Source organism: Falco cherrug, chromosome 13 (assembly GCF_023634085.1).
Source record: "Falco cherrug isolate bFalChe1 chromosome 13, bFalChe1.pri, whole genome shotgun sequence".
In the NCBI taxonomy this organism is placed as follows: Eukaryota; Metazoa; Chordata; class Aves; order Falconiformes; family Falconidae; genus Falco; species Falco cherrug.
The window spans coordinates 25011886-25027500 of record NC_073709.1 but is presented as its reverse complement, the minus strand read 5'-3'; the positions used below and the strand labels follow the sequence as shown (position 1 = coordinate 25027500).

General features: G+C 42.8%; 1 protein-coding gene across 1 annotated transcript in view; it reads left to right on the top strand.

Moving 5' to 3' along the window:
• The window catches only part of PTPN14 (protein tyrosine phosphatase non-receptor type 14), a 119024-nt gene that overhangs the window by 93572 nt on the left and 9837 nt on the right, over positions 1 to 15615 (top strand). The window contains exons 13-18 of the mRNA XM_005441903.3: positions 1338 to 2827; positions 6237 to 6380; positions 7408 to 7626; positions 11526 to 11654; positions 12622 to 12856; positions 15039 to 15202. Of these exons, the coding sequence (XP_005441960.2) occupies positions 1338 to 2827; positions 6237 to 6380; positions 7408 to 7626; positions 11526 to 11654; positions 12622 to 12856; positions 15039 to 15202 (2381 nt within the window). The remainder of the gene's footprint in view (positions 1 to 1337; positions 2828 to 6236; positions 6381 to 7407; positions 7627 to 11525; positions 11655 to 12621; positions 12857 to 15038; positions 15203 to 15615) is intronic.

Here is a 15615-nt window from a genome sequence, read left to right as displayed (position 1 = left end):
GCAGCCAGGGAGAGAAATGGAGTGAGGGGAAAGGAGACAGGAAATATCTTTTACTGTAGGAGAAAGCATAGTATCCTAGTCATGAAACTGTACATTTAGATAATGTTTCTGCTGATTTTTTTCACCAACATCCGCCTGCACTGTTAGCCTTATGGATATAAGGAGGGTTAACTATTTTTACCCCCACATTTGATGAATAAATTCTCTGGAAGGTGATACCAGATTAATTTGATTGAGGCTGGGAATGGAGCCCCGCCCCTAAACACCTTGAGTCTCACACCCTTAACCACACCACCTTTTGGAATACATGTAGCCAGGTCTGTTAGGCTACATTCATGAGAGGTACAATTGAAGTGCTCACGCCAGCAGAGGAGCTCTTAGTCATACCTGATAGCGTTTTAGATTTATGGTGGTCTGACTAATTTTAAGGTAGAATTTGATAAGTTTTGAAAGGAGCCATTCAGTATAGTTCCTTGCATACAGTAGAAGGTTTGACCTAGTGGCTACTATTGTTTTACTGTGAAGCTGAGGCTCTGCAGAGGGATAATTCAGAGTTTTGGAGGAATTGCAAAGGTCCCTTTATTTTACCACAGGCTTCTCTATATTGTTGAAGAACTAGCTGGTTTCAGAGTTTGGGGAGTCACTAGTCTTTTCTTATGAGATTTTCAACACAGACAGTCTTGCAGTAAAATTGTGATCCAGAGCATAATCTTTACTATCTTGATTCCCTCTCAAATATCCTTTGCTGAAGGATTTAATATTCTTTACTACATCTGTAGAGTGGAGGTTTTTTGGTTTTATTTTGTTGGGGTTCTTTTCTGAGTCTTGATCACTCTGCTGTGTTATACTTCAAATCCTCAAAACTGTTGGTTGGTCTGAAGTAGGATTTCAAATTTCACAGTCCTCTGCTACTTCAAATCAGACAGCACAAATCAACAGCAAAGACAAGAGAACTTCTAGGATTACCGTAGGCCAGCAGCACTGGATTTTTAAGGTAGCAGCGGCAGTGAATCCTTCCAGGATGCTGGGGAAGGAGATGCCCTTTTATTCTTCCTTGCCACCCGGGGCAAAAACACTTCTTCTCTTTCCCCTTTCGTGTCTCCCACGAGCATCTGACCGACCGTATTTTGCTAACTGTTGGGAGTGTTTACATGAGTAGCATTGTTTTAGTTCCATTTCAGTGACTCAAGGATGCTCCCAAGACCAAATGTTCCCTGTAGCTGTGGTACACTAAGCTGTCTGTATTTCTTGGTGCAGACTGCATTTGAAGTTTTGTTACCATTGAATGAGTCCTCGTATGTTAAAACTGTCAATGCCTTTATCTCTGTTCTACACAGATAGCATTGTCCATGGAAATGAAGAAACTTTCTACTGTAGGTCTCAGACCAGTTTGGATAGGTGTCCAATGGACTTCAGCTACTTGAATGGTAATGGACCCAATGGGAGCGTATGTAGCGCCCACAGCATGAACTCCCTCAATCGCTCACAGAACTTCATCCAGGCGTCACCAATGTCCTCAAATCTGAGCATCCCTGGAAGTGACATCATGAGAGCAGACTATATCCCCAGCCACAGACACAGTGCAATCATAGTACCATCTTACCGGCCAACTCCAGATTATGAAACTGTCATGAGGCAAATGAAGAGAGGGGTGATCCAGATGGATAGCCAAAGTCAGTCTTTGAGGAATCTCAATATTGGAAACACACATGCTTATAACCAGCCGGAAGACCTAGTTTACAGTCAGCCTGAGATTAGAGAGAGACATCCTTACACAATTACATACGGGCCCCAGGGTGGTGGCTATAACAAGCCCGTCGCCCCGACTGACCAAATGAACCCTAATAATGCTGCTCAAAATAAGACAGCAGCCAGTGCCATATCCCACACTGTCAGCACACCAGAACTGGCTAACATGCAGCTGCAGAGCAGCCAGAGTTACAACACTGCTCACATGTTAAAGAACTATCTCTTCAGACCCCCACCTCCATACCCGCGCCCACGTCCTGCCACTAGCACGCCAGACCTGGCAAGCCACCGGCACAAGTATGTCAGTGGGAGCAGTCCCGACCTGGTCACTCGCAAAGTCCAGCTCTCAGTAAAAACCTTCCAAGAGGACAGCTCGCCAGTCATCCGTCAGTCGCTGCAGGAGGTCAGCGAGCCCCTCATGGCAGTGAAGCACCACAGCGCTGTGAACAAGCGCCATAGTTTAGAGGTCATCAGCAATATGGTACGTGGTATAGAAGCCATGGCATTAAAAACTTTAAATGCCCCGCTGCCACGCAGGAACACTTTGCGGGAGCAGGTGCAGCCAGAAGAGTCGGTTCAGATGGGGCACGATGTTCAGCAGGTTCCTCATTATCATCACAAAAAGACATTCTCTGATGCCACGATGCTGATACACAGCAGTGAAAGCGAAGAGGAAGAAGAAACCCCAGAATCGGTGTCGCGGATAACAGCCCTCCATGAGAACATGGAGTACAGTGCTCAGCTGCAAGCTGCCTTGGCTAGAATACCAAATAAACCTCCTCCAGAGTATCCTGGGCCTCGTAAAAGTGTCAGCAATGGAGCCCTGAGGCAGGACCATGTTAGCATTTCTGTGGCCGTAGCCAGGGCCAAAGCCATGAGGCCAGGGCCTTCCAAAGCCATTAGTGTCTCTCGAACTGATCAAATGGCAATAAATGGGTCGTCACTCGGGCCCTCTATCTCAGAGCCTGACCTCACGAGTGTGAAGGAGCGGGTCAAGAAAGAACCTGTCAAGGAAAGGCCTGTGTCTGAAATGTTTTCTATTGAGGACAGCATTATAGAAAGAGAAATCATGATGAGGGTAAGTGCCTTCCTCTGTTGCAGTGCCTTCTTGGAAATTCGTAATCATACAGGTCAGATTCCTTACCAGAAAACTGTTGGATCCCTAAACTTGGGGGGACACGCGAGTGGGAAGATGACAATTTGCTTAAAGTTAGGAAGTGTGATATCAAGTGCCACGTAGAATTTGGTTTCGTGGGTCTGTATGGCCACCAAAGGGGCTGATCTCATGCGGTGCTGTTGGGCTTGCCTGCTTCCCCTGCTGCGGGTATTCGGCCGCTGGCCAGACCCATGTCTGATGCAGCTGATGATGTGCTGCCCTGGCAGCGGTGCCAGCCTGAGGTGGGTGGTGGAGCAGCCGGGTGACGAGGAGGCTGAGCGCCCCGCAATGCCCGCTCCCCAGCTGCCTGCGTGGCTCGCTAGCCCCCACGGATCTGAGCGCAGGGCGAGTCTGAAATGTGTTTGCTGAGATGGGCAGGAGATTGTGTTTCAGCACTAGTGTTTTATTCTTTCTTTGCAGGGATGTCAGGTATCACATAATATACAGCACAATGGAAACTCTTGAGTTTTTCAAACGATCTCTTTCATTGCATTTCCTGCTACCTTTATATAATATAGTTATTTGAATAAAACACTGGTAGCTGTAGAATATGGGTTGCAGTTTTGCCAATAACAAAGTGGCTGGATATCTAATTACAGATGCAGCCGATGTAGAGGTACAGATGTAGCCGATGTGGGGTTGAGGATCTGGATTGTGTTTTGGGTTTTAGGGGTTTTGGTTGGTTGTTGTTTTTTTAAATGTACTCAAGTATGAGACTGGGGGTGTTGGTGGACGAGAAGCTCAGCATGACCCAGCAATGAACGTCTGCAGCCCAAAAAGCCAGCTGTATCCTGGGCTGCACCAAAAAAAGAGAACCCCACCTGGAGTGCTGCATTCAGCTCTTGGGCCCCCAACATAAGAAGGCATGGAGCTGTTGGAGTGAGTCCAGAGGAGGGGCAGGAAGATGCTCAGAGGGCTGGAGCACCTCTCCTGTGAAGACAGGCTGAGACAATTGAGGTTGTTCAGCCTGGAGAAGAGAAGGCTCCCAGGAGACCTTTCAGCAGCCTGCCAGTGCCTAAAGGGGCCTACAGAAAAGCTGGAGAGGGACTTTTTACAAGGGCATGTCGTGATAGGACAAAGGGGAATGGCTTTAAATTGAAAGAGTGTAGGTTTAGATTAGGTATCACGAAGAAATTCTTCACTATGAGGTGGTGAGGCACTGGAACAGCTGCCCAGAGCAGCTGTGGATGCCCCATCCCTGGAGTGCTTGAGGCCAGGCTGGATGGAGCTCTGAGCAACCTGGTCTAGTGGAAGGCGTCCCTGCCCGTGGCAAGGGGCTGGAACTAGATGGTCATTAAGGTCCCTTCCAACCCAAACCTTTCTATGAGTCTATGAAATAGGGTCCTTTTCAAACTTGCAATGAATTTAGAATAAAAAGCATTTAAAGGCTTCAGTGCCACTGGAAGCAATGTCAAAAATATGAGGGGTGCTCACCATTTAGTAAGCACTACATATATCTGTGCTTGATGTAACACTGGGGAGTACAACAGCAGGCACGGAAAGCAAAGTGTGTGCCATAGTTCTTTTTTCCTTCTTTCCCCGCTCCCCCCCCCCCCCCCCCCCCCCCCCCCCCCAGAACTGAGATCTGAAACAAAAAGGATTCCTGAAAAAAATGAAGCATCTAAATGGTCCAGAGCAGAAAAGAGTTTGTAATGTACTAGATCAGTAACTAGTTAGATGTAAATACTACTGTATATTCAAAAAAATTTTCTAAGCATATGTATAGCACTTCTTGTTCGTTGTTGATCCTTACACTGATGTAATGGTTAGGAATCAAGCTTGGGCCACCAAGTTGTATCATAGAGACTGAATTGACTTCTGCCAGAAGCTTAACCTTTAAATGCAAAACAGATATTTGACTATAAAATGTAATGTTTTGAATAGTGTAGACATTGGTGGTAACAGCAGGCGTATATACATGCTCTTTTAATCATCTGAGGAAAGAAGGTATTGAGAAGCAGGAACCCAAGGGATTTTAGGATGGAAATGAAGGTGAGAAGATGGTTTAGAGATGTTGTTTGCGTCCTCTTTCTCTGAATAATCATTCAGTTCAGCCTTTGGTCAGAAGGTGCTGCTTTGTTCTGAAAGTAAAGGGACAGTCTTAGCATTAAGCTTTTCAGGTGGCTTCAGCCTAGATCAGCAGTCTTAACACATGCAGACCTTCCTTTTGTCATAGGAATCACATGTTATATTAATGGTAAGTTGACCTTTATCTCTTAGACACAGACTTTTCTATTTTACCTTGCAAATAATCACAATAATAAAATCCCCAAAGGAAAAAATACTGGCATTTTCCTGCTTTCCGCAAGTACGAAAAGAAAGCAGAGTGAGTTTGGATTTTTGTTTTCTATTTGTTTTTTACTTAGTGCTCTGGAGGAATCCAGTGGTGAGAGAAAAAGCTAACAAGCTTTTGGAAAATCAAGCCACTTGCATATTTCTGAGGGCATTCAGGTTCAGTAGTGTGTTTCTAGGAGCCAGGCTTGGCCTGTGTGGTGACCACAGCTTCCGTATGTATGCTGAGAACCAGGCTTCCCTGGTGCTCATCTCTCCTTCCAAATCCAGCAGAAAGAACTGTTAGTGAAATGGAATAAAATATTCCTAATTTGGGTACTTCTGGAGATGGTCTGTCATCTTTTTTGATGTTTTAGCTCCCAGTGGCACAAGGAGAGGGGCGGCAGGGTGAGTTTAAAATTCATACTCTGGTTCTCCATGTTACAGCATAACATGATGCGTGAACACAATAAACAATATCCCTCCCTGGCTGCTGTTAACATTCAGTTTCTGGGATATGTGAGCTCAGTTTTTAGTGCAAAATATATCATGGGTGCTATTTGAATCACCATAATAGCTGAGTGCGTCAGAAGACTTCTCATTTTACGTATCACCATCACAGAAGAGAAACAATGGCCTATGTTTTACTGTTTGTTGTAATAGATTGAAATTATTGCTTTTTAAAAGATGCCCCAGGTATCTTGGCTACGGTAGCGCTACTTTAACGTAACAGGGTGATGCTTTGTGTGTCCTACATTCAGAATAATGTTTGCAGAAAAATGCTTGAGATTGTATTTGTATGTCTTTTGATGGCATCTAAACTGTATTATATGCTGGGATTGCTTCTTTGAAATTAAAATTCTGTGCTCATGTAGGAGCAGGCCTTTGAGGAATAACAGGAAGAATAGAGGTTGTATTTGAATTTACGATGCTAATGGTGATCATCTGCATTCCTTGGCCAGAGAGTTGCAGATTTTGGAGATTAAAAAAACATTCCAGCATTTTACTGGCATTATAAATAATCACACAGAGATGAAAACGTGCCTTTTCTTGCCAAAAGAATCTAGAAAAGCAGAAGATGGCAGGCCTGGAGGCCCAGAAGAGGCCCTTGATGTTGGCAGCACTGAACGGACTCTCAGTTGCTAGGGTTCCAGTGCCGGAGGACAGCCAGGATGAAGTCGCCAAGGTGCCAATGGATGAGAGGGTAAGATGGAGGCTCATGAAGTGTTGCTCATTCCCTTTGTTCCTAGCAGCGTGAAGTTTCTAAAATATTAAAATTTGATTTAAACCATGAAAAAAATCTCTTAAAAATTTTAGAGCCATTAATGGAAAAGATCTGTCATTAACACTGGTCTGTCTTTGGATGCTGGCAAGGTGTTAAATGTCTTGAACATTTACTGAAGTCGGTGAAAATTAAGGCTGTTCAGTTTCACGTGACCATATGTTATCATACAAGATCAAGCTGTAAATCTAACATTTTGCACACTTTTCACTTGATCAGGCAGTCTTTCTACAGTGATCATCTATAGATACTGTCTTTCATGTTCTGATCTAACTAATGAGTTCAGTTAATGTCTCTAATGGGATTAAATTTAAAAGAAAAAAAAGTTTGCCTCCTGATGTTTGCCCATGCGGGTATGTGCATGTATATGGAATTTCAGAAATTAAAAACAGTTGCTACCATGAAGACTCGAGAGATACTTGCAAAGAACCTTTCTGGCTTTCTGGATAGAAATTTGCAGCCCTGTATTTTCTGGTATGCAGATGACAGAACTTAACTTCTGCCTGTACGTACGTGGGGTTGTGTTCAGCCACAGAAATCGCTTACTTCCAAGTTACGGGAGAATTTTGAAAATGTGGACCACGTCACGCTTCTTGCTGCATGATTCTCTTCCTTAAAAAATAAATTTAAGATAGTTTTGCAAGTATCTATTGCAGTGAGATCACATACAAATTCATACTGAACCAGGATTGTATGTATCATCGTTTTGCTTTTTATGGTATCAGTCTTAAAATATGTAGAAGCAGCATGTAAAAATGTAAAATTTGCTTGTGGTTTCATCCAGTAGCAGTATGTCGTGTTTCCTCAGATAACTGCAACTGAAAAAAGAAGCGAGTGAGAGAATACTATGGCTGTATATTGAAATGCAAAGAATGGATGGATAGATCTAGTGGTAAACATTCTTCCAGGAAGAATTAATGGATTTATGTTCCTTTCTGTTAACTCTTAGTGCAAAATCTTGAAGAGGAAGTTGGAAGAGGGGATGGTGTTTACAGAATATGAGCAGATTCCAAAGAAAAAGGTAGATGGAGTCTTCACCACTGCTGCCTTGCCTGAAAACGCTGAGCGCAACCGCATCAGGGAGGTCGTTCCTTATGAGGAGAACCGAGTAGAGCTGGTGCCAACCAAAGAAAATAATACAGGCTACATCAATGCTTCACACATAAAGGTAAAAGCTTTCCTGAACTTTGCTTTGCAAGTGAAGGTATGTTAAAGCTTTGCTTGCATTTCTGGGTGCACAGCACCATTTTCTGTAACCCTGGAGGTTCTGAAATCGTAACTTAGCATACATCATTGTACCCTTGTGTCAGCATGGGCATCTGTAAAGTCCCCTATCAACTAACATGCATGAGTTGATTTAATTGCTGAAGACTGGGAAGTCATTTTAGACAGGCATCCTTTGGGTTTTATGCCTACCTCTGCCAGCTGGTTGTGGAACGTCTCTATTGGTTAATGCAGAAAGAGATGCCATGTTTCTTAAACCTCACGAAGGTGTGTTAGACCAGCCCCAATACCAGCAGGTAATACAGTTGTCATGTCCCTCCCTGTACCTGAAAGAATGAGCAGTCAGTATGTGTTCTGATTTATCAGTCCCAATAGCCTGGCAGGCTGCTGGGGGCAACAACGACCCTGTGTAAAATGAGTCTCTGCAACCGATTGGTGCAGCCTGAAAGAAATACTGCACGAGGTTTGACTGAAATATTTTTTCCGTTTACTATCATATAGGAAACAATATGTAAAAATCAGGGATGTAGCTCCATGTATGCAGTTCCATGTTCAAAGAAAAAGTATGTAGTTGAGTAATGCATGTTTGCATAGATACTGCAATTATATATATAGAGAGAATGTATTTCTTTCTTTTGAGAGTTGACTGCTTTTAAAAGTATGTGTTGATAAAGAGGACATCATACTACCAAGATATCTGTGTCTCTGATGGGATGCTGCATTGAACTTCTATGTTTCAAAATAAGTTTTTATCAAGAAACTTCAGGTTTCTTGTTAATTCAATGTAGAAGTAATTTCTGCTCGGACTGTTACTTACAAACGTGGCCAGTTGTAACAGTGAACTGTCCTGCAGTGGCTGCAGTTTTTCTTTAAGCTTCCAGTACTATTTGCAAAGTCCTTTGTTGGCTTTTACTGTACCCTGAGAGAAGTAACAGCACTCCTCTCCCTCAGATGACAGATTCTTTTGCTGTTGGAGAGGACTGTCTGCTTTTTATCATTGTCAAAATTCAAATTAAAAAGAAATAATTTAAAAATAATAAAGAAAACATCCTGTATTTTCCTGGACTAAAAGCCGTTTAAAGAGACTTGCTGGCCTCCTTGGTTGTGATTTACAGTATTAAATCCTGTTGATCCAAAACAATTTCTGAACCATGATCCTGGCAGTTTGTCACTTCTATATAGCCTGGTAGGTAGCAGATACTGAATTTTTGCATAATCAGACATTGCTACGATGATGCCCAAAATTTTTCATCTACTATGTAGGAGGCCAAAAAAAAGAGATTCCTAACATAAATTATGCCCACAAAGCAGTACTAGACAGAAAAAAGCCCATCCTGGCTAGTTTTCAGTGCACATTTTACCTTGTTATGTCGGTGTTGGACACGCATGCATCTCACATTCATGGAGCACCCAGGAACACACACAAATGTTTTAGCGTATGACAGTGGTCCTTGCCAGCATTTTCCTCTCGCTTTTCTTAGCAGCGTGTACTGAAGCCAAGCAGATGTGCTTTTGCTTAGGAGGTGAAATCGCATCTGTAAAATTTACCTCAGTAGCACAGTGTGTGTGTGTGCGTGTTTGCAGCCCAGTGTTCAATTTTTAATGTCATGCAGTTAGGGCATTAGTAAACATTCCAGGCATCCCGTTCCCTCCAGACTATTTATGGTCCTTTCATATCATGTGCTAGGAGGCTGGATATTTGGACCAGAAGTCAGTACACAAAGACGACTCCTATATCATCCTGATAAGATCCATGCCTGGGGGATTCCAGCTCCCACTGCTCAGTCTGTGAGCCCCACAGTTTCACAGTAGTTCTCTGCTTATTTACCATTGACCTTTGCTGTTAAGATACAAAGTTATTTGTCTGTACCAGAGAGAAAAATTGGAATGAAATTTATGGATTAAGCAAAAAATTTCCTAAGACCACCTCACCTGACTGTTTGGGTGAGGTCAGCGTTAACTCAAAAAGCTCAGTAATACTATACCAGCACTCAGGGCTGCAGACGAGTGTGCAAGCACGAGACCTCTCCCTCTAAGTGCAAGACGCCGGTTAGTGCTGTGCAGTTTATATTCATTCCCAGCTAGTACAAGAACTTGAGGAGTCTACCTGCATTGGTCTGGTGGATTTTAGGTGCAATTCAAAGAGTGGAGTGCTGCATAGTATGAAATAAGAAAATGAGCTGATATACAGGGTTGAAAACAGTTTTCAATGGAGTAAAAAAAATTGTTGTCATACAAATGCTATGCTGGTTACAGCTGTAAAAACCCAAGGGTCTTTGCTTGATGAACAGCTGCTTGAATAACAAATATATTGATTGTATTTGTGCAAATGTACTCAAAGACCTATACTTTAAATATAGTATATGGTTAAACCTGTCAGAGTTATTGATTGCTCCTTGTAGCGTTGTCCGCCAGCACCTTGGTATTTATGGACGTGTCAGTATTTCTGTTGTAAATCATCTTCTTTGGGATTTATACCTTTGTTGTGAGAAGTGGCTCTGGGCTAATATATGGAATTAGGAGGTCTTAGCCTGAGAAGGAAAACTATTTTAACTTCCCAAAATAATTAGTTCATCTGTTTTTCCTTTTATGCTTTTAAGCATATTTTCAAATGATACCTAGTGGCTCTAAAAGTGGTTTGGCTTTTTACCTAAAATGCTGGAAAAAAATCGGTTTCAGAAGCCTTTACTGATGCATAGTAATAATCTATCGTAAAATAATATTTTTTATATAAAAGCGTGGGGTTTTTCTGCTTTTTAAATGTGTATGTATGAAGATCTGCCTCAGGTAAATGAAACAGCGTTTTACACTGGTTAGCTCCAGGCTAATGCTGGGTCTTTTCAGGGCACTACTTATAGTATGTAAACATATGTGTTAGTGTCTTAAAAATAATTTCATTATGTGTTGTCATGCAAATACACAAATATTTCTGTAAGACGTGGTTAGTGATCCAATTACGTATTGGGAAACAGATTTACATGACTACGGCTTTAGATAATTTTAAATTTCACATGGCGTTTGATTCGAAAGCCATTTAATGTGCTGGATTTACTACGTCTAGTAGTTTGCAGCTTCTGCACTGAAAAACCCAGAACGAGTGAGGAAGAGTAACTGGAAATGAAGCCTGTCTTGATCTCATCGCTAGCTGGCAACAGGCCGACCCAAGCTCCGTGTTAGGTACCACAGTGTGTGGGCATAACCGCATCTGCTGGGACAGCTTGGCCATGTCTTCAGCAGTGATCAGTGTACTAAGAGTCTGTTTAAGAAATTAGTTTTTGCCTGAGTGGAAAATAATTGAGGGAGGTCCTAAACAGCAGAGGCCTTTAGCTTTCGTTGTGCAAAATGTCATTTGCATTCAGGCTTTACACACTACTGTGTGTTAATTTGCAGCAATGCAATGCCTTTTTAATGCGTATAGACACCTCCTCTAGTGCTCCAGTTTTTCTTTCATCATGGGTTTGTCACCAAGCCCAGGGAATTCAGTCAGCTGCTTATTTATACTTAAGCCATATCAGAACAGGGCCTCAAAAAAAATATTTATGTTTTGATCTGTATGCTCCAGATGCAATGGCAAGAAAAACAGGTGATGTTTTGGTCAAGGCTTTATGTGTATGGGCATCAAGAAAGGACTTGGAAGCACCAAAGATTGTGTTTTATCAGATCTGCTCTTATCAAAAGGCTGATTCTTGTTCAGTATTTTGAACAGAAGTGGAAGAACAAAGAAGTAAAGGTTCCATTATGATCTCTTTTGTTTAAAGGGCAGTTCTGATACAGATGTTGCTGAGAATTTGGGTGCTGACTGTTTGTTTCTTTTTTGGGGTTTTTTTTTTTCCTTACCCCCAGGTTACTGTAGGTGGAGAGGAGTGGCACTACATTGCTACCCAAGGCCCTCTGCCACACACGTGCCATGACTTCTGGCAGATGGTGTGGGAACAGGGGGTGAACGTTATAGCCATGGTCACAGCTGAGGAGGTATGTAAAATCACAGAGGTACAGTTCGTTCTGATGTGAGCAAATCTCCTGTTACCATCACTTCCCACTCCAGTAACCTGCCTTTTCTATCAGCAACCCTTTTTCCTCTTACTCTGTTTGAACATATGCCTGTACTGCTATAGTATTACACTTTGTAACTTTCTGATCCTGCTTGGCAAGTACTAAAGTGAAATGGGCAGAACCCCCCCTTCCCCCTGCTTCGCTTCAGTTTGGCCAAACCAAACAAAGATGTTTCCATTGGAATGTGAGAGCACTGAACTGCTTCTGGTTAAAATGACACAGACTTCCACCCCATCCAAGGTCAGTTCTGCATACCGTCACTCTTATCAGCTGAAAAGAGACCAGAAGCTGTTGTTTCCGTACAAGTCTCCATATAAAAAAAAAAAAAAAAAAGAAAAAAAAAGAAAAAGAAAAAGAAAAAAAAAAAATCTTTTTATTCATATGCCAAGCAAAACAGTTGTTTCTATTGTCATCCAAGAACTATGTGCTATGTTATAAGAACTGGCCCGCGTTGCTAGATAATGCTGCATTCAGCCTTACGCCTGGATGCTTTAGCAAACACAGGGAGTGCCATAGTACATCAAGTCACTGTCCAGTTCCCAAGGCTGATCAACAGATACTTAGAAGCTGCTGAAGAGAATCTCTTTCCATTTAAAGGAGAGGCTTTCCCAGGAGGAGAATATTTACCGAGGTGCTGTAGGCAGTAGCTGGCTTTTGCCACAAGACAAGAGTGAGTTCTTCAAGCATTTTTATGCTTAAGAAAAACTTAAAACTCTCAGCCATATAGTTCATGGATATTTTCCTTACTTTGTGGGATGCTCCTTGCTCTTCCAGTAATTTGAAATAAGAATACTTGGCTTATGTTTTATGCCCTCTGTTTGTGGAGAATTTTAATTGAAGAAACTAATGGCTTTTTTTTGTGTGTGTGTGTGTGTGTGTTATTAAGGAGGGAGGAAGAAGTAAGAGTCATCGTTATTGGCCTAAACTGGGCTCTAAGCACAGCTCAGCCACTTATGGGAAGTTCAAGGTGACAACCAAGTTCCGCACAGACTCTGGCTGCTATGCGACTACTGGTCTGAAGGTTAAGCATCTTCTCTATGGACAAGAGAGGACAGTGTGGCATTTGCAGTATACTGACTGGCCAGATCATGGGTGTCCAGAAGAAGTCCAAGGCTTTTTATGTAAGATTTCTTTAACTTGCATGATAAAATACATCAAGGAAAAGGTTGCTCACACTGGATTCAGTTCACTGCACTTAGTTACAGCTGTGGTACTGATAATAAATTGTTATTGCTGTGGCATACAAAGGCCTCAACCAGGTTGTACTTACTTTGCTGTGATTTGGAGAAAAAAAGTGGCACTCAAGAGGCGGCAGCTAAGGTGATTGAGGATTTTGGTCCTGAAAGACCTGACATAACAGGAGGAAAAATCAGAGGCAGCAGCAGTTCTAAAGACTCAGGAAATTTTAAATAATAGGATACCTCTGCTGGCTGATCTGTCAGTATAAGTTATTGCCACTTCCCAGCTTCCTAATAAGTGTAGGAGGTATTGGGCTGCACACAAACGTGATTAGAGAGGTCTGGGTGAGAGAGGTTCAGATACTAGTGAAATATGGCACAACTCCTCCAGTTTCAAAGGAGGCCCTTATTGCTGACAGCAGCATTCAGTAGTCCAGAGGCACCAGACTTGTTACAAAAGAGCAGAGGGCTCCCTCACACGTGCAGTAAGCCTGAACTCACTGCCACTTTTCTAACCACGTGTACCCCGGCAATGCTAAGGGCCTTCCCAATTAAATATGATCCTGGTTCATGCATTTCTGAAAATACAGACATTATATTCATCTGTAATGAGCTAATAACACCTCCTACTTCTTACCAAGGAACAAACACTACCGTCTTAAGTAATAGGAATTCAGCTGTTATTTAACTAAAGCCACATCTCTGGCGCTACAGTAGAGCATGATGCAGAGATCTCCAAGTTGCTGCTGAAGCAGTCTGTACGTGGTGTGCTGATGCAGCGGAGATGCCTGCCCTCTTTGTTCCTGCAAGCTTTGCAGCTGCAGCAGCATAGCTCTGTTTCAGCTAAGTCCTCTCTCAGCAAGGACCATTAGTTCCACTTCAGTCTTGACACAGCTACAGTCCTTTAGTGATCCGCTCTCCTTTGCCTGGTGTAAGATTGATGTAAATTCATGTCCTCCTTTTCCCAGTTCTGTCACTAGGGCAGAAAATAAAAATGATGTTTCAGCTTTGGTGAAAGAGTGCCATGGGATCTGTCTTTAAGGCAAAACCATTGCCCAGTTCCTAGTTCGTTTCATTCTTTGTTTCTCCTACCAACCCCTGTAGCCGTGGTTGGGCATGGCAGTAATTGGAACCTGGTTGTTGCCGTTTCCTGTGTTCCGTTGTTTGCCACCACGTATGGTCCCATTTCACTGTGTGCATTAAAATGCAGCTTTTCTGATGCTGGTAGGCCTCCAGCCACAGCCTGCCTGTGTCAGAAGGGCTGCTCAAGCTGCAGTGCCATGATACCAAGAGTCACGGCAGGAGAGTTCAGCTCAGATCTTGCTTCCCATTCTGACTGGTGGGAAGCCAAGTGTCAGAGTTCTGCATCTGGATAGCTCTTTCTGGGTGAGGTCTGTCTGTATCGTGCATCTAGACTATGCTGGAATGATGTTTAGAGGTCAGAGTTGGAGTTTATGGTGTGTTTATCTAAGCAGGTGAACTTCCAGTGTATAAGGTTCTCTGTGCAGTTTGACAGTAGAATGTGTTCAACAACACTAAGACAGCCACACAAGGCAACCGTTCTTGAGTCATGCGCTTTCTAGACAGAAATGGCTTCAGGGAAAACAAAGACAGTGAGCTCCCAGAAGGGCTCATAGCCGTTGAGAAACAAACCCTGAGCAAAGAGTTGGGTGAGATCCTGTCTCACTCTAGAAGGGAGGGAGAAGGAAATGGGGCAGATGGATGCTCGCTTCCCACCTGTGATACTGGCTTGGACAGGCAGTACTTTCAATGGGACTTAGCTTTTGTTTTGATCCCAGCCTGTTAATAGCAGGAATTTCTGTAAGTAATGTCTAGATTCATCTGCTTAAGGGACCTGGAGATTTGCAGAGGGGAAAACAGAATTTAATTTTTTCAAAGAACTATTTAATTTAAAGGAGCAGACTCCCAAGTAATAATTGACACCCAGCTGGTATTTTCTGGATTCAGTGCTGTTCAGTGCATCCTGGCCAAAATAATTAGTATGTTGTAAAAAAAGTAAATTATTGACACTGACAAAGAAAGACTTTTCTGTATTCTTCCCCCCCCCTGTTTTTTATATTGGACATACAGATGTTTGCAACTTTGCCTGCGTTTTATCTTGCAGCTTACTTGGAGGAGATACAGTCAGTGCGTCGCCACACCAACAGTGTGCTGGACAGCAGCAACAACTGCAACCCTCCTATCGTGGTTCACTGCAGCGCAGGGGTAGGGAGGACCGGAGTGGTTATCCTAACAGAACTGATGATCGGGTGCTTGGAGCATAATGAAGTAAGTCAACTTCTTTCTCAAGACAAACCCCAAGCTCATTCCTTGACTAACTACCTATGTTTCTGAGGCTAAAATTACAAGGCAGAAGAGTGCTTGCTTTCTTACGACCCTTTTTGAGACAAGGGCCTTAAATGCAACAGGCAGAGATTTCCCATGGCAGGTTACTTCTTGCAGTTTTCTGTTGAGTTGATATTACAGGGGTTTTATTGGTATTGTTTTAATACATTCAAAATTAGGGCTTTCTTCTCTCTCTTAAGAATTTAGTCTAATTCATACCTGTATTTAATTAGCAGTCTAGAGACAGCGTGCTTACAAGAACTACCTGAGAGGCTAGAGAATAATGTCAGCTTCCTTGCTTTAACTAAGATGTTCTGCTCTCTAAATTCACTCTTTGGACTCCGTCCTCACTCTTG